Here is an 18,846-nt window from a genome sequence, read left to right as displayed (position 1 = left end):
GACAGATACTCTGACTGACAATGTTGTTGTTTTCTGTGCTCTTTGTGACTCTGCAAGTGTGGAAGCCATGCAGAGTCACAAGCTTATTAGAGCGTAACTGAAGAACAACAACTAATAGGCAGCTGACCAGTAAGTGCTGGGTGTGGAACTGGTGCCATTAGTCTGACATATAACATAAACTGAGGAAATGCTTTAGGTACTTTAGATGACACTTCTTATCCACTGTGCAATAAATAGCATGAGGGATGCATCTAATGGCACCGAAATTTATTTTGCAGAATTTTCTCAATAACCGACAACTACAAAACCACTTTGTTAGAGATAAATACACCTTTTCAAGGACCTTGACCACGTGTTAAAGGGCCTGGCAGCAATCGCGTGCAAGTATTCAAGCACTTTTGAGGAGAGGTTGTACTACAATGCTCTGTCCACGTCAGCTAGCAACTGAAGCCGGCGGTTAAGCTGGTCAGAATAAAATGAAAGGAATTGTGGGAATTTCGGTTTCAGAATAAAAGCTTTACCATGTAACAAGATTGCCGTTTTATTTGGATTTGAGTTATTTCTGAGTCTTTGCACAGACTACTACAGGTTAATCAGACAAAGCTCAGATCTTGGGCTGGTGGACTAAAAATATTATGTCTGTATTTTTCAGATCAGACAAGCCAAGGAAACGATTGTTATGAAAACTCTTGTGGAGATGCTCCTATATCAATAGATCATTTACAGAACCCAAGGTTAATGCTCCATCTGGTATGTTATAACCTTATTTACTTACATGATTTAATTCAGGATAAGGATAAATGTGTTTATGTGCAGGACTGTGTAACATACATGTTTGAGAGGCTAATTCAGTCAATATTTAGGGGGAATGCGCTGCGTGTGAATTTTGAGACAGAATGCATGTGTGTGACAGAGAGGGAAGCAGGTGTAACATCTGCAAAGAGCAGAGGCAGTGAAAGTGGATGAGTGTTTATACCTGGGGTCAACCCTCTAAAACAATAATGCATAAGAGAGATAATGAAGTTGAGTATCAGGGATGATCTGTGACAGATGGACAGGCAGCAAGAATGAAAGGGGACCCTTACAAAATGGGTGAGACCAGCTCAGGTTGAGTTAGTGAAGCAAGGCTGCGCTGGTTTGGGCATGTGCTTGATGTGAAGCTGCGAGAAGGAAAAGTCAACAACAGTGGATCATCATCATGTGGAAACACTATAAATGCATCCTCAGGCACACGACCAGGATGCAAAAGAGCTATTTTCCGACTGTTGTCAGGTTGCTGAATAAATTACGACCTGTTAATTTACTTTTATTTTTATTGCTATTTTGATGTCAGACATATGCACTTTTACTAATGCATTTGAGCATATATAAAATGTGGTGTCTCACTGTGTTTCTGCTGATCTGTTCTGAAACAAAAAGTTTTTCACCCACTTTTTACTTTTGCTAATCTCTGATGTGACAATAAATCTGACTCTGACCCATAAAGGGAGCAGCTAAAATAAAAGAAAAAGAAGAAGCAGAAGAAGAAATAATAGTAGTAGAAGAACCGTGTCAAATTTGACACAATCGGACCAGATGTTAATAACGAAAATCTTTATTGTATTATTTGACAATGTGGGGATTTCAGATTCAGGTAAATCAGCTGACATGTTACAGAGTCTCCGGATGAACGTTTGTGTGGAAGTGCTCCAACGTACTTTGTTTTGAAAACCCTAGCCGGAAGTCTTATCATCGCCGGCGGAAAACACCAACGCTTGACGTGTGTTGACGTCACGACAAGGGACATGTTAATAAATTACTAATGTAGGCTTTTGTTTGTGCCGGGTTGTTAAATAAAACAGTGGAGCAGCAAAAGAAGACAACGCAAGGACTTTTGGCCCATCGTCACTTCCGCTTCTCATTGATTCAACTAACGGCGAGTTCACGTCGGTCACATTGTGGCGATTGAGTGAATTTTAAAGACATGGTTCACAAGAAAGAGCCTGAATCAGAGCCTCGGCTTTATGGCTTTACCAGAACAGCGTCTGTTGTGTTGACCCACCTCATCTGCTTTGGCTTCGCTGTCTTCATCTCAGTTCTCTCTCGACCCGGTACAAGTGAGTGCCTTAAGCAATCACACATTTCTACAGCAGTGCCCGTCATTGCATCGCATTTAATTTGATTTCCTGTTTTGTTTTAGGTTGGTTTTCTTGGCATCCTTTCTTGATGACCCTAGCTGTAAGTTTAAACAGTTAAAATGTTCTTAGATTCTTTAATTGATCAAATTTGCCAACGACTCAGGTAATGTCCTTTCCCTCCAGTTTTCCTTCTTCATGACAGAAGCTATACTCCTCTTCTCACCTGAGGGCTCTCCTATCAAAAGTTTTTCACACAAAACCAAAGGTGGTGTTCACCGGCTCCTGCAGGGCCTCTGTGCTTCTTGTGCAGTCCTGGGCTTTGCTGCCATCTTTTATAACAAACACCTGAGTGGTAAACCCCACTTCACCTCGTGGCACGGTCTGTTGGGCCTGCTGACAGTGTGTGTGGTCATTGCGCAGTCCTTGGCAGCGATGCCTCTCAGTTATCCTTCTCTAGCCAAAGGCTGGTCCCTCGCCAAACTCAAGCGCTACCACGCGGCGTCTGGACTCATCACCTACCTGCTTGGCAGTGCCAGCATGCTCCTGGGCCTCTGCTCTGTGTGGTTCGCTGGAGCTGTCAGAGAATACATCTGGTACCTGTCAGCACTCTGCCTGGTGCTCAGTGCCTTGGTCATAATGAACCAAGTCTCCAGATCTTACATGGCTAAAAAACGGTTCCAGTCCTGATGAGGATGTAAAAGAACTTAAGATGAGCTAGCCTCACAGATTAAACTTATTTGAGTTGGATGTTTGTTTGTTTTTAAACTGATTTACATGGAGGGCAAAAGGTGCTGGTTTTTGCTGCCATGAGCCTCCCTGATGTTTTGTTTGTTTGTTTGTTTGTTTGTTTTTGAAGAAGAAAAGGCACTATGTGTGATTTATGAAATCCTTTTTCAATACGCATGGAACAAGAGCTGCAATTGTAGACACTGAGGTCATGTCTTATGTAGTCTTTGTTGGATTTTGGGTTATCAACAAATATCAGCTATTTGCTGATCTTAATGCTATCAGCATTTGTAATAGCCAGTAAATGAGAATTAAAGATGAGACAGAGGAAGCAGCCTTTATATTTTGAGTGTCGAGAAGAGTGTAAGCGAGTAAATAAATAACTACACATCAACGTTAAATGTTGAAAGAAAATGAAATATTGGCACATTTATTGGATATTAGATTTTTATATCAACTATCAGCATTTGTATTGTTCTTTAAAAAAACCTGACACCAGTTGGCCTCTAATTTTGGGGTAGATGCTACCAAAGCTGCTGTCTGGCTTGTTTGTTTAGTTTCTGCTGCTTCATGTTAGCTTTAACTTAACGATCAAAGTTTTTGTGTTAAGTAGAAAATGTTGCAGTTTTAAACCAACAAACATAGATCTCAAGCTTGCAAAGGGTGGAATGTTGGAGCTAGTACTTATTCAATAAGGGATTTTAAAGAATGATATGTGTGTATATACATGTATGAATATATACACACACCATTTATTTACTTGTTTATGCTCTCTTTGGATCAACTGGTGTTTGTGGTGTTCCAAACATGGAAGGTGCAGGGTGCCCTCTGCAAAATCCGCACTCTCAATATAGTTGAAGGGTGTTTCCCCGTCTTTTAAAATTTTAAAGTTTTCATTCATTTATAGATAAGCAAATACCTAATATTTTAATATTATTAAAAGCCCATAATATACTGTATATTGACCTGACATAACGTTGACCTCTTCTCAGGTTACTGATGATCCTGTCATTTGATTGTTTGTACTGTCACATTTGGATACATCATGGCTTTTAAAATAAATGTATTTGTGTATGATTGACACTGCGATAGAAGAGTGTTTTATTGTTAAAATAACATTGATAACACAGTCATATTTTGCTTCGGTTTAGGCTGCATGTATGAAAATCTGACTGGATCAGCCATTAATGGGACAAATCGAGAAAAAAAAAAAGAGGTAAAAAATGTAATTACAAAAACAACATTTTCCATCATAAATAAATACATTTCCGATATTTAGAGTGTAATGAGGGACACGACTGCCAGGTGAACACCAAAGATTTTTTTTTTTTTGCAAATGAATGAAATATTCCAAAGAACAAAAGATGTAAAGCATTTCCAACTGATTGAGAAGACGTAACAAAGACACGGGGTCGTTATTTTGTACCTTGTACAGCTCACAAGCGGATATGGTCCTTTTACAAAGTGCTAGCTTTACCTTCAAATTGGAAACAAACCAAATCACAAGTTCCCAAGATGTGTTCAAGAAAAACTGGAGGGGGAGGAAAAAAAAGTATCCAAGCTGACAGAGGAAGCCTGCAGCAAATAAAGAACACTCAACAGGGGAGAGAGAAGATCCCCAGAAAAAAACGCATACGAATAACGTAACTCAACTGTTGTCTCAGGTTATCCAGTGTCTCTAAAGGCTAATAAGCACTGCATCTAGCCTAGTTTACCAACATAGGAAAGCGACTTTCCTAAAACTAATTAGCTCAAGGTGACATGATAACACAGACACACAAGGCTACGGAGAACAGTGAAGACCCAAACTCCCTAAAGCACTGCATATCTACACTGACTGACACTACTGACAGAAGCTACTTACACTGCACTGCACTGAGGTGAAAAGCTACCACATTATGGCACTGTCAGTTTTGTAAGGCCACCATATCACCTGACCCGGTTCTGCCACAGTCACAGGCGGTTGTACCGAAAGGGTAGTTACATCTAGTTTGATGGTTGGTGGCTACGTTAGCGACATTTTGATGCTCTCAGGCTGCATGAATGCAATGGTTTCTATAGCTCAGGTAACGTTTGTTCTCAGAAAGAAAAACCCTAATACAGTTACTGCAGCTGAGATTACATGTTGTGTAAGCTCACTGAGTAGTCGTGAATTAAATGGTGGGGACACTTCAGTAAGAACTGCAATGGAGGAGAAATGACAGGCTTCTGCGAATAAGCTAGCAACATTAAACCTTGGTTTGAGCTCCTTTTGGCTTCCAGTCAAAATCTACCTTAAATTTGTATTTTGAGTTTTGCGCCGAGGGTCTAAATGTCAGTAGGACGGATTTGTAAAAAATAAGATAAATGCTAAGACTGAAGACCCCTTTGTGTCTATTTAAGGCTAAAAATGAAAGAACACAGTCCAAATCCATGTCCCTGCCCCTGTGTTATCAAAGGCTAGCATGATAGTACATTCACTTTAATTTTAAGGGAAAAAAAAATACAAAGTTAAACAGAAATTTGCTTCCCCAGCATCCTCAGGGTGGGTTTATCATGATGACTGTCACCGTATTAATAAACCATTTCCTTACGACCAAAATCTACACACTGCACAGTATTGACTTGCAATATAAACAATGATAATGACTGTTTATTTACAAAGTATCAACATGTTCAATTATAGTATCACACATATCCTTTAACAGGGGAGCTACAATGTCTATCAAACTGCTAAAGACTAAAATATGCTTGAAAGCCTAAAATTCCTGTTGTTAAAGGTGAGCCTTGAAGAATCATCTCTCAATATATTGGGGATTTTCACAATCCCCTCCACCCATTAGCTACTGTGTGTTACTCATTATTGTGGCATGTAGCGTTCCAGTTTTGTTACACTTTTTAATAAGAAACTGGCCATGAAAAAAAAAAAGTTTCAAATCACTTTCATTTGAAGTCAGAGGAAAGAAAACTGCAGGCATAGCCTTGCTTTAAAACGTAGCACAAAGAGGCTGTTTTGCCTCCCTGAAAGATTCGGCTGGTCCCTGTATGACAAAGGTCTGTTCCCACTGCTCTGCTGCTCCAGCTCAACAACTTGGGACAGTCAGCATGAGGATTTTGTAACTCTTGACTCTGGAAAGTCAATAAGGTATGAGCTGTTTGTGTGCGTCCTGATGTGTGACATTTAATGACATCATTAGAAATGGGAATTCAGTTCCACTGTTTGCTCGGTCATAAGTGAAACACTGCCAAATAAAGTCAAAGCAGGTAACTTCGTTCTATTTAAGAGGTTCAGGATTAACATAAATCCTTCCTGAGACGTTTTATTATTTATGCATTTCAATCTAATCAAGTTGCACTTTTTTCTCTTCATTTGCATTCTGAGAGCAAATTCAGAAAATAGCACGCAACTTTGGGGGGTACAACAGAATTTCGTTGATTTAGTTGCATAAAAGATTTAAATATTCCCATTCCTAATGCACTTTAGGTTAAACAGGTGTGTATGTGTGTAACTGCCTTGCCAGCACTTTCTGAGACTCCTGACTTACTGTCCTGTCACCTCAATAACATCATCATCTGAACTGTCACCGCCGTTCTCTGTACTTTGATGTCTGTCTGGTTGGGTCAGAGCTGCCCCCAACAGGCTGGAAGTGGGATTGTTGAAGTGGGACAGGAAGCTGGATGTAGCCGAGCTGGAGTTGGGTGCAGAAAACCCCCCTGACCCTGAGAGAAGAGGCGTGGAGAACAACCTCGGCTCAGAGAGCAATGGCTGACTGAAGGTGAGGGGGAACCTTGGTGAAAGCAGGCCAGCCATGTTGGGGTTCATCAAGTACCGAGGCAGAGAACCAGATGGTAGGGAGGAAGAAGTTGTTGCTGAGGATGTAGATGACATAGGAATGGTCGTAGAGGCAGAGGAGAAAATAGTGGACAGAGAGGAAGAGGAGGGGGTGGGAAGGTGCCCGTTCCCTGTGGCAGGTTGTCTCAGTAGGTCTGTGCCTGCAGAGGGAAATATGGTCTGTAGGTCAGCCAGTGTTTGTCCTGGTGTTTGTAGGAATGATGATCCACCACTACCAGCCATTAGAAGTGGGTGACTCATGTGACCAGGGTTCCCAAGTAGGGATGAGTTCAGACCCACTGGAGGAAAACTGAGCCCACCTGAAAGCGCAGGGAAATGAGCTGCAGCAGAAGTACATTTGTCTCCCATTTGTGCGTTTCCCTGACTTTCAGTACTCTTGCGTTTGGTGCCTCGCATCTCTAAAGATGAACTCAGAAGGTCGTCACCGAGCCTACTGAGATCGCGGGCCTGAAAGTTTTGTGAAGCATTTCCATCTCCCGACGGCACAGATGACATGTCTGACGGCGACGCCAAATCGTTCCCTGCTCCAGCAGCAGCAGCGTCGCCTGTGGATGAGGTGTAATGGCTGAGCTCTCTGAGGATCTCCGTGCCTAAGGGAGAAGAGGGTCGCTGCTCGTCGTTGGGGGAACGTTGGTTTTGATCCACAGGGGAAGAACAGCCATTACTGACTGGTCGGATCCCCGAACCCTGGGTGTCTGTAGAGAAGACAGAAATGCAGACATGTCAGGGGTCTTATACAGGGTTCCCGTCTTTGGGGAATTTAATTTTGAAAGGTCAATCCTGAAAAGAAAATGACAAAGTTATAAGTTGAAAATCTTGTTAAAAAACTTAATGTAGTGCATTGCACAAATGTGATCACTGATTAATGGGACAGTTCACCCTCAAATCAAATTCACCTTTTTTTCTACAGTTCCCCAGTTTGTCCAACTTCTCTTAAATATAATGGAACAAGATGAAATGGGGTCCTCAAAGAATCAAAGACATACATCCAAAAAGAAAGTAGGTCCTACATACTCTCTGTCTTACCTAAATGACTTGGATCAGGGATGTCAAACTTGTTTTACATCGAGGGCCACATACAACCCACTTTGATATTAAGTCGGCAAGACCAAAGAAACTCCCTTTTCCATCAGACTAAGGAAGTTTAACTGCACATTAACTACACTTTGTAAAAAAACAAAAAAAACTAAGCAAAACAAAACTACATTTTCTATTGTAGATAGAAAAGTTCCAGTTTTTCACTGTCATCTAAAATTATTTATTTATTTATTATTCAATTACTTTGGTGTACTATCCTTCTGAGAACCAGCCAACTGAAAGTTAGTCGTTTCCTCGGTTCTCAGGAGGCCATGAATAGCCATGTGGGAGGTCTTTATCCGTAGGAAATGCTATATAACAATACTGTTAAAAGTCCAATATTTATGCCCTCCTTTAGATGCTCCAATCACATCAGGTGGGCCAGACTGGAGTCCCTGCCAGGTCAATTCTGGCCTTGTTCCCTGGGCCTTGTGTCTGATGTACCCAACTTGGATGGATAAACAGCATTACAGACCGGAAGAGAAATATCTAAATTTGATTAAGTGTAAGACTGCAGCTATCGATTATTTTAGAAATCAAGTGTTCTACTGATTATTCCACTGATTAATCAGATAAGAAATACTTGTCTTATGAATGAGACAAAACATCTGAATGAAGAGGAAAACCCCTACCTCTTGAAGCAGCAGAACCCCCGGCTACAGGTCGACTGATCTTTCCAGATCGAATGGCAAATATTCGTCCATCGTTTGTTCTGATGTAGGTACCTGCTTTGCAGAAAAGAGTAAGTGAAGAGAGACGTTTAAATGAGTGTTTGTATGCACAGAGTTCTTAACACAGCACTGAACCAACCTTTAGATCCTCTGATAACATGGATGCTCTCTCCTGCGCTGATTCGAGCTTGAACATCTGTTGAGCTGTTGGCTCCTGGGATCACTATATCTGTGAATCCAGACAAATGGCGGATGTAATATCTGATCATTTATTTATTTATTGTGATTTAAACATTAAAAACATCATAATAACCTGTTGTGGTGACAATCCTCTGCACGTAAACACCGGCTTTCTGGAGAAAGTTGACAGGGAGACTGCCGGAAGAGCCAACCATGCCCATGCCGACCTGGCGAGGCATCATGGGTATTGGTGTTGACTGAATTGGCCTGACACTTGCCACGGGCTTGTCATCTGGCCGTGTCATGGGACGCCTGCAAATATGAAGGCTGAACTTATTAGATGAACTTGAACATGAACACACGAATACACACACGAATACACACACGAATACACACACACACGAATACACACACACACACACACACACACACACACACACACACACACTCTCTGGTTGTAGTTTGGAAATTCATTAGAAAGAGATGAGAAACGCAGGTAGAATTAAAAAAAAAAAAAGAGGCAATCAAAGCTACCATTTTTTTCAGACTTTGCCGAACCTGGAGTGATTTTTTAAATTATATTATGCAAGATACTTAGTGTAGTAATGACTTCAAAAGAAAATCAAAAACTAACATTCAATGAATGCAAAACAAAACACTGTAGACTTGCACTCACCATCCACGCTGGGTAAATGCTGGTATGTTTGTGAGCGGATAATCACTGGTTGGGTAATAGGGGGCATATGATGGACGGGAATAAGGTACAGAGGCTCGTTTCTCATCCTCGTAGCTCTTCTTAGCAGCTCTCTTCTCTGCTTTGGTCAATTTCGACTCTTTCCGGTCCACCAGCAGAGACTCGTGGTGGAAAGGTAGCTGTTGAAATTAATTGAAACTGAATCAAATATCAGCGATGCCGCATTTCATGAAGAGGCAGCTCTCTCACATGCCACACACGCTCGGCAGTCAATCAGGACTCTCTGAGTACCATGTTTTTTTAAAAATGGCCTCCTTACACAGTATCAGGAGTTATTAGGTCAACTAGTGATCTAAATTGGCCATAAGTGTGAATGTGATCATGAATGGTTGTCTATCCCAACTTGTATTTGCCCAGCGATAAACTGGGTGTACCTTGTCTCTCGTCCTATGACAGCTGGGATAGGGTTTCAGACCCCATATGACACTGAACTGGTAAAGAAGTTAAGAAAATGAATGGATGGATGGATTTTTCTTTTGCTTACTCATTCACCGCACAGTTAAGACTTTGCTCTTCGGTGGTTCAGCTGTAACTCAGCAGGAGAGCTGGCTGGCAACTAATTCTTGTTGGGAGCTTTTATTGGACTTACAGTCAGCTTATAAGAAAAAGAACCACTGCTTTTACCCCCCCTTTTCTTTTTTTTTTTTTTTAATATTCTTACTTAAGCAATAGCAAAATCTGAAAATTTGACAGTTATCTTTTAATATATCATAGCACAACATTCCACTAACTACACCTCCTACCGTACTTTGAAATAGGAGGTGCTTTTCCCCCCCCCTTTTCTTTTTTTTTTTTAATATTCTTACTTAACTCATTCACTGCCATTGACGTCTATAGACGTCAATTACGTTTTTCAATGGGAGGGGCCAGAATACAACCTCGGGCAGCTTGTCAGTGAATTTTATTTTTTCATATATTTGTAAATAAATTGTTTTGATACAACATAAACTTTCTCAGTGTTATTTCTGTTTTATAGAAGTGAAAAACTATTTTATATGTTAGAGGTGTCACAAAGCAAGAAATATTAGTGTCAAAGGCACTTTTCTGCTTGAAATGTATTTTTCACAAAAAGCTCGTTTTCTCCCTTTTTTTGGTCAAAACAGGCATTTTTGGTGGAACCCACCTCTCTTCTACAGCTGATTACTAAAGAATGGAAAATGGTAGAAACAAGCTTTTTTTTTGGATGTAAGAAGAGTCTGTTCTTCATTTTGGTAGGTTCAGCGTTTATATGATCATAACACACAGTTTTCTGTGGCTCTTCAAAAATGAGTAAAAATGCTCAAAAACCCTGGCAGTGGGGAGTTACCTGATTTGAAAATGGCTGGCAGTGAATGAGTTAAGCAATAGCAAAATCTGAAAATTTGACAGTTTTCTTTTAATATATCATAGCACAACATTCCACTAACTACACCTCCTACTGTACTTTGAAATAGGAGGTGCTTTTGAGTCTGTGGAATATAAGTAACAACTTTATTGCAACAGTACCTTGGAGATGAGACGTGGATAAAGCTGACAAGCTTGAGATATCACTGGCTCATATACTGCCAGGGATTCTAGAAGGATTTTCTCAGCTTCAGGCTCCTCCTCAACGAAGTGCAGCAGCGAATCCACCTCCTTACGAGTAAAGTTAAGCACTGGGTTCAGGTCATCAACCACACGGTCTTTAAAGGCACAGAAACAAAGTTTCAGCATTTGAGAAATACCAGTCGATGTTAGTAACAAAGCAACAAAGCAAAGCAATGGCAAGAAAATTTTTGGTGCAGCACCATACACCTTGTTGCAACCAGTGCCTTGGTAGCAACTGCCAGTAACCCGTTGCTATCACTAGATCACTGCTCAGTCTCTAGGCCTGTGTAACTCTGGCTTTGGGGATCAATTTCACACCAAGTACCAACAAGCACACTCCAACCAGTCAGGGAACACACATTTCAGTATATGGTTGCTACTTGGTCTCTAGGTCTGTGTAACTGGGGCAAGACCAGAGCTTTTATAAGGGCTCAAGTGAAGTACCTGTCCACTGTAACGATTAACAGCTCTTGTTCAGATTAAGAAATCCCTTACCCGACATGCCCTGTTTGGAGACTTGTCTGTCGTAGATCTTTTTCTCCAAGGTAAAGTCACAGACGAGGCGGTAAATGTGGCAGGGCTTTCTCTGACCATATCGGTAAACCCTACACACAGCCTGGGCATCGTGACAGGGGTTCCACGATGCATCAAACACGACGACGCGATTTGCGCCAATCAAATTTACCCCCAAACAGCCCGCTCTGAAATACACAAAAAAAGAATAACAAATAAATGTTAAATAAATAATTAATGAGAAAAGGTGAGAGAGAAAAAAATGAAGCGAATGCAGAGATTTATACCTGGTAGAAAGCAGGAAGACCCGTGTTGAGCTGTTTTCTGGATCATTAAACTGATTAATAAGCCGCTCCCTTTCTGAGGCAGATGTACTTCCATCCAGTCCTGCAGACACACAAAGCAGGGGTATAGCATCTCTTTACAGTGAAACACCTGAACACACTTTAACTTGTGAAGAGAAGAAGAGATACTGAGTTTAGGAACATTTTCATCAAATTCCTATAGAATACATTGTCTTCTCCACAAAAGAATATAATGAGTGGAGGAATCCAATACTATAGAAACTGCAGCCAGGGACACCAAATCAATAAAGGCAATCACAACTTTGAGGTTTCAGTGTTGAAGAGCGCATTTTCTGCAGAGGGCACAGATTGGATGACTCACTGTAGTAATTGAGGTTGCGAACCCAGTTCTGGCTCTGGCCATCAGTGGAGGCAATGCCCTGCGGCATGGGTCTCTTTGATAAGAAGTCTTCAATGACCGTCAAGGTGGACAAGCTTTGGCTAATGGAAATACAGCAAAAACAGATTGTAAGGGCTAAGCAAAGTAAGTGTGCTTACTTTTATGGCTATGACCAGTAATTGGTTTGTTTTCAAGAAAGTTCAGAATGTGGGGTAATTGTTAAAGTAACCTGAAAAGACGCAGAAAACCTAGAAAAATGAGGTTAATTAGGCAAACTGCAGTCAGTGTCTTCTATAAGCTTCTTATTGGTGGATTTGTCTTTAATGCCCTGTGCATGGGGCAGAGGACTTACCTAAAGACCAAAATCTTGTCTCTTCTCCTCACACTCTCATCAATCAAATGGAAGAGCAGAACCATCTTGGCAGAGTTCTCCAGAACTCCTGTCTGATAGTTGGACATTATGTCCTTTGCCTAAAGTATAGAACAAACCTTTAGGCATGCTGCTGGCATATTTTAAACTGTGTGTTTGTTAAACAGTGACACTAAAAATGTCATGCCAAGCTCTATGTTCGTGACATACCCATTCATATGTGATGACTTGATTGGCTCTGTCCTGAGAGGAATTGAGTGGTGGCAGAGTGCTGTTGACTTTACTGTTGCTTGAGTCTGCTACTTTGGATTTGAGGCCAGCACCGGGTGCAGGGCAGCGAGGGTTGCTAGCTGAAGTGATGTCATCGAGGTCCAGGTCCTGCTCGTTGGCCTGATTCTCTTTCTGCAGGGCTTCATAGAGGACGTCTGGGTGATTCCAGATCTAGATGGAGAAGATGATGATGATGATGACGACGACGACACAGGACTTAGCAACTCAGATAAGATGAAGAAGAAGGAAAAAAAAAAGCTCCCCAATGTAAACAGGGGTTTTAGTTAAAAAAAAAAAAAAAAAATCCATAGTCTTACCTTGCAGCAAACACAGAAAGCTTTGAGTGGATTGAGGCCGAGCCAGCCTGTGTTCCCTGCTTCTCGAAAGCGTTTCATAAACTCTGTATAGAGTGCCCTCTGAATGGGGGAGAGCCGTACCAGGATCACATGCTCCTCCTTCGTGGGAAGCTGGTCTCGCAACACATCGTGACCTCGTCTGCAAACAAAAAAAGCACTCCCGTGAACGTGGTGAGGTAAGCAACTTCCATATTAGTATGCTTCGTTTTCACAATGTTCAATTTCTGAGCCTGACTGAAAGCTTACCGCTGGACAAAGCCCTCCAACAGGCTATGCAACACGTGACTACGGTAGCGCATCAAGCGAACATCTTGAGGAGTGCTGTCCACACACTGACCATTTAGGATTGGACGCTCAAACATGTTGCTGAACTCCTGGCGTGTGCCTAAAAAGTCAGGTCTGACAAAGTCCACCATGCACCAGTATTCGATAAGGTTGTTCTGCAAGGGGTAACCTGTCAGAACTACCCTGCGTCTGGACCGGATGTTCTTTAGGGCTTGGGATGTGCTGGCGTGGTAGTTCTTAATGCGATGGCCCTCATCACAGATCACTACGTCTGGGCCGGGCCGTGCTATGGCCTTCTCAATACCTGAAGAAAAAGGATGAAAATTAAACAGATGAAAGTGTAAACTGCATACAAAAGATGGAAGCATGTCACTGGCTCGTTTAGAAGTCTCGGCTTTAGCTTTATCGCTGCTGCCATAAGTTTTTTCTGAGCTTTAAGTGACTTATTTAGATAAGATGAGGGAGTGCTAAGTTATCAGCTAATGTTAACAAGCATGGGTAGAAAGGCACGTTCACTCACTGTATGGGTGCTGTGCACAGTCACAGATACCTGAGAACTTGTGCTAAGTAACATTAAGTAGTACAATATGACTCCTTGTATAGCCGCGGGTACAATTAACAGATCATGGTCATAAGGTCCAATTCAATGACTCAAACAGTGTTAGAGTGACAAGGAACATCTACATAGATGTTTGTATAGTTTCCAACGGCTCCTTATACTTGTACTTACTTTTCATGAGCTCTTGCTGTCTGTCTTCTTCATCCAGGTCAATGATGATTGGTCCGGCAGGCTTCTTTGATTTCCTCTTCTTGCCCATCACAAAGCTCTTCTTCATGGACAGCAGCCGGTACATTTCATAACCCATGAGCAACACACCTCCATCTCTAGACCACTCCTCCACAACCTTGGCCCTGGCCAGCGTTGTTCTGCAGGTCACATAGTCAACATGATTAAACAGCTCAAATATTTCACAGTGCACACAAATCACTAAGTTACATACTTGTGCTCATCATTGAGAATGTGAACTTTGAATGTGCGGCCAGTGACGAATGTGGGGTTGGTGTCAGGGGGGAGGGCTTCTTGAGGTGGGAGCCAGAGATTAAACTCTGTTAGCCAGTTCTGAAGTGTGTTCACCTTGTATGAAGGAAACAAAAAATGTGGAATGTTACTTTAATCCTAACATAACTGTTATTTCAGGAAACATTAATGTGCAACTTACATAACTACTTTTTTTTTTTTTTTAAACCCCGTGTACACTGATTACTCACAGGGACAATAGCAAGCACAGTGTGGGCCTCAGTGTTCCTCAGCAGGATGTCAATAAAGGAAATGACTTGCAATGTTTTGCCCAGCCCCATGCTGTGAGCAAGGATGCAGCCAAAGCCACTGCTGGTATTATAGCGCTCCAGAGACTCAATGAGGTTATCATAGAGAAACCGGATTCCCCCGATCTTAGAGATGAAGAAAAGAAAAGGTTAAGCAATAAAACAAGCTGGACTATGATTTTTTTTTTTTAATGTTACCAAAGATTTATGCTCTGCAAGCATATGAGCTGTATGAGATGGCAGCTATACCTGATGAGGTTTGACAGCCCTGGCCAGCTGTGGGGCCAGGAAAATGTCTTTCTCCTCTGCAGGGTGATTGATATTAACCAGCACTCGACCTTGAACATCAGGCAGGTTCAGATCATCGTTGATGTGTGCTCCACTGCTCTCCTCTGTCCCATGGGCACCATCAGGATCTTCATCAGCCGACTCACTGCTTATCTGCAGGGCGTCTTCGTCCCCAGAACTGAGCTCAATTACATCTGTGAAGTCATTGGTGAAGTAAACATTGGGTTAGTATCATCGAAATTAACTTGGAAATAAGAAATTACAACTGCACAGAACTATCATCAATCTCACCATCTCTAATGGGAAGTCCGGGCAACGTTGGCTCCGCTTTTTCATCTTCTTCACCACTGCTGTCCAGACAGATCACATCCTGCTTGCTCAGGAGACCAGGGACTAAGTGAGACACTTCTCCTAAAATTGAAGCAGTCTCCACTGCTGGAAAGATGGAAAGGGAATGGGAAACTTAGAAACTGAGTATTATGAAAGCTGCCAAACTGAAATACTGTTTACAATTCAGTCTTAGAAAGTCACCTAGTTGAGAGTCAGGGACAGCTGGAGCTGGTGTAGGAAAGTCCTTCCTCTGCTGCTCCAGACGTTTCCGCCTCTCCATCTCTTCCTGCTGAGCAGCCTTGGTTCCAGCCTCTAGCTGATCCTCTTTCAGCAGCTTTCTATAAGCACAGAGAAAACTTTCTGGTTACACACAAGCAAAGATTTATTAGGAAATATACCTAGAAATCATAGAAACATAATTGTACCTGATATTCTTCCTCATGTGTGCAGGCTTAGATGGCTTTGAAGGTTTGGAGCCTTTCAGAGACTTTGAGGATTTGTTCAGTTTAGAGGCTTTCTGTTTCTTTGTTTTGCTGGAAGGCGGCCCACTCTTGCTCGAGTTCTCTGGGCTTGTTGGAGAACGAGAGGCAGGTCTGGAAGGGGCCCTGGAGGATGGGCGGGATGCAGGCTGAGATGGAGGCTCGGAAGAAGGCTCTCCGGAGGTAGCTGAGGTGGAGTCCCTGTCATCCTGACCCGTTTCTGTCCGGCTCTGGGCACTCGCAGGTCGATCTAACAAGGGAGCAGCCAGTAATGAAGTTGAATACTAGTTAATATTTGCTACAGATCTTTGGCTTAAGAGAACAAAACTGCTGAATTTGATGCCTGAAATGAATCTGAATATTAAGAGGTAAAAGCACAAAGTTAATTTGTCACATACCAACACTGTCGTCTTCATCATCTCCATCATTTTCATCCTCATCTTCCTCCATGTCTTCATTGTCTTCCTCTTCCTCATTTTCTAAATACTCCTCTTCACTGTTAAGGCTGGCCTCCAGGTCACTTTCTGAAATTGCCTCTTCAGACATGGCGTCTTACGGGGCTCTCAAAGTATTACCTGCACACCTTCATCAGGAGCCCTGCAATAATGAGGCACATCCAATCTTTACATTACAACAAAGGTGATAAGTTAGCAAAAAAAGAAAAAAGAAATCCCCTGCATTGTTGGAACCAGAACATGTGGAATGTACAGTGACATGAAAAAGTATTTATCCCCTTCCTGATTTTTGCATACATGTTTCAGATAATCCAAAAAATATATTAACCAAAGTAAATTCAAAATGCTTTTATTAAAGAAAGAAAGCTATCCAAACCTACCTGCCCTGTGTGAAAAACTATTTTAAAGCAGACCGATATGCTTTGGTATCACCTTAAACAGGCTGTTTATGATCAAAAACCCTCCACTGTGCTGAATTAAAACAATTCTACAAAGAAGAATGGGGCAAAAAAACAAAATCAGAAAGATGGAAAGTACTTTTTCACAGTGCTGTGCACTTTGAGACATATATTTACAAACCAAGAGCAGCTATGTATTTTACAGAGACCTTTACATGTTTTTACAGTAAATATTGTTAAAACAGTGTAAAAAAACTTATTTGCCATTGAGTTGTGGTTCCTCTTTACTTAACCTGGATTTGTTCCTCTCTCCATCTCATAATCTTGCAATGATAGAGCAATAAACACTATTCAAAGGAGAAATAGGCCATAAAAAGGACACATTCAACTGTTTCAAAATCTAAGACAGAAATCTGAATTCTTTTAAATAATCCTGCAATAAGTTTGCCTCATCCCAAAACTTGTGTCCTTTCATTATGCATTATACTTTTATAAATTTCATTATACTGTGACTGTGTGTGGTTAGCTGCACAGCGGTAGAGAGGAAAGCTTTCCAAAGGGTCTCCCTTCTCTAAAAGAGGTTTATACTTAACATCAACTAAAAAAAACAAAAACAAAAAAACAAAACCCAGAGCATCACAAAAAAGGCATCCCGTTGTTGACACATTCAGTTTGAACTGCAGCCCAGACGTTTCAGGACATAAAAAACAAAGGTTTGATTTTGTTTTGTGCGTCTTTTATCCAAAAGCCATAACTACATTAAACGTTTTTAAAAGACTCAATCGTACAATGATCGTCAACAATTAGAGGACAGCGCGGTACATGTTCAATGATAATGAAGCTGTTATTAAGTTCTGCAAAAAATAAAAAAAGAAACAAAAAAAACAAAAAACGTGTTCACTAGGTGAAGTCAAGGCTGCAGACCTGATGTCTGATACCGGAGAACTTCACAAGTTTAGCGTTTACAGTCTGTCTGAAGGACAGAAATTAGGTTCAGTTCTTATATACTTCGTTTTCAGCTTTCGTATTTCTTGTTTTATTACCTTCCGGGTCCATAGATGAAATTAATACGAGTATTCATTCACACGGGAGAAAAACCCCGAACCCCCTCCCCCTCTTTCCAAAAGGCTTCTAAGCCCGGGATGGCGACAGCTTGCAGCCACCTCTGTAAGATGTTATGCATTTTTCTTTTAAAAGATTAACATCAAGCACCTGTCGTCAGACGGCTTATTGTTGGGCTGCATTACTGCATCCACAAAAAATGTTACTGTTTGTCGGCTATGTTAGCAGACCAATGTGCTAGCTAATTACACAACAACAAACGCATTTTCAGCCCCCGAGGGTCAGCGGTAACCTCCACGGCCCATGAGCGGCAGAGGTGGGACGGGCTGAGACCCATCTGTGACTTGTGCTGGAAGAGCAGCGGCTTTTTTTGCAGAACCGACTGCTCTGTTCGGGCGAGATAGCGATCTAATACTGTGTAGGTGTAACGTCCCAGCAGCTAATGCTAACTCATCTTAGAGCAAAGCTAACACACTCGGCTAACTAAGACGCGTCATTTAAACGTAAACTTGAGCTTACCTTATATAAGCGGACACTGTGCTGTTTAAGACGCCAGTATGTTAGTGCATATAACTATTACTCAATCAAATAAGCACGGTAATTGTGTAAATGCACTGATAAAACGTTGCTAATTTCCAATTTTTTCCAGTGTGACCATAAATACTGTCCCCGTAGAGACTACTCTAACTTGCGTTCCGACTAACTAGCCGGATTTCCCAGGGGTCGTGGTATCCGTTCTTACTTGCAGTTTTGGGTTAGGATATTACGCATTACAGTAAGCTTATTAATGTAACCATAGTTCTGTTTATTGTACTCACATTAAAGATGCCCCCCCCAAATTTTGGTCCTCTACTGCTGCTTTTGGACAAACGTCGCGGTTTTATAGTCGCTACTATTATAATCAGGGACCTGGTTGTTTCCCCGAAGGTTTCATGGTTTAAATCATAGCATCAAACTCGCTGATATTTATACAATTCTATGTGTAGTTTTTATGGGTTATGTTATGTTAGACGTTATCGCCATGCCTGGTTGACCGCTCGTCGTTGCTCTCGCTCAGGAAGTTGCCAGTCGGACTGTTTTTCGCGACGAACCGTCGTTTCTTGTTCG

The 18,846-nt window shown here is 41.6% G+C and overlaps 2 protein-coding genes across 3 annotated transcripts; one reads left to right on the top strand and one right to left on the bottom strand.

Annotated features, from left to right (window-relative positions):
• Positions 1 to 1,827: 1,827 nt before the first annotated feature.
• cyb561d2 (cytochrome b561 family, member D2) lies at positions 1,828 to 3,819 on the top strand. The gene is made up of 3 exons (XM_085354262.1): positions 1,828 to 2,096; positions 2,180 to 2,217; positions 2,301 to 3,819. Exons 1-3 carry the CDS (start codon positions 1,964 to 1,966, stop codon positions 2,802 to 2,804), a joined length of 675 nt encoding a protein of 224 aa, XP_085210388.1. The 5' UTR covers positions 1,828 to 1,963; the 3' UTR covers positions 2,805 to 3,819.
• A 1,784-nt stretch (positions 3,820 to 5,603) lies between these two features.
• On the bottom strand, positions 5,604 to 18,387 carry rad54l2 (RAD54 like 2). Of its 2 annotated transcripts, XM_085353276.1 has the most exons (22): positions 18,259 to 18,387; positions 16,223 to 16,421; positions 15,771 to 16,074; positions 15,547 to 15,683; positions 15,307 to 15,450; positions 14,977 to 15,209; positions 14,671 to 14,853; positions 14,403 to 14,536; positions 14,132 to 14,328; positions 13,363 to 13,705; positions 13,078 to 13,255; positions 12,701 to 12,931; positions 12,473 to 12,591; positions 12,103 to 12,221; positions 11,724 to 11,823; positions 11,419 to 11,624; positions 10,843 to 11,018; positions 9,280 to 9,476; positions 8,737 to 8,915; positions 8,563 to 8,652; positions 8,385 to 8,477; positions 5,604 to 7,370 (listed from the first exon to the last, which is right to left on the bottom strand). In XM_085353276.1, exons 2-22 carry the CDS (start codon positions 16,368 to 16,370, stop codon positions 6,364 to 6,366), a joined length of 4,518 nt encoding a protein of 1,505 aa, XP_085209402.1. In that variant the 5' UTR covers positions 16,371 to 16,421; positions 18,259 to 18,387; the 3' UTR covers positions 5,604 to 6,363. The 2 variants fall into 2 exon arrangements, with proteins under 2 accessions (XP_085209402.1, XP_085209403.1); XM_085353277.1 differs by lacking the exon at positions 18,259 to 18,387 and having other exon boundaries at positions 16,223 to 16,424.
• Positions 18,388 to 18,846: the final 459 nt, after the last annotated feature.

The sequence above is a fragment of the Diplotaxodon limnothrissa genome, linkage group LG5 (assembly GCF_057381915.1).
Source record: "Diplotaxodon limnothrissa isolate DT_005_m linkage group LG5, D_limnothrissa_male_GT1.1, whole genome shotgun sequence".
In the NCBI taxonomy this organism is placed as follows: domain Eukaryota; kingdom Metazoa; phylum Chordata; class Actinopteri; order Cichliformes; family Cichlidae; genus Diplotaxodon; species Diplotaxodon limnothrissa.
The sequence above is the reverse complement of the archived record's forward strand: the minus strand, read 5'-3'. Positions and strand labels throughout refer to the sequence as shown.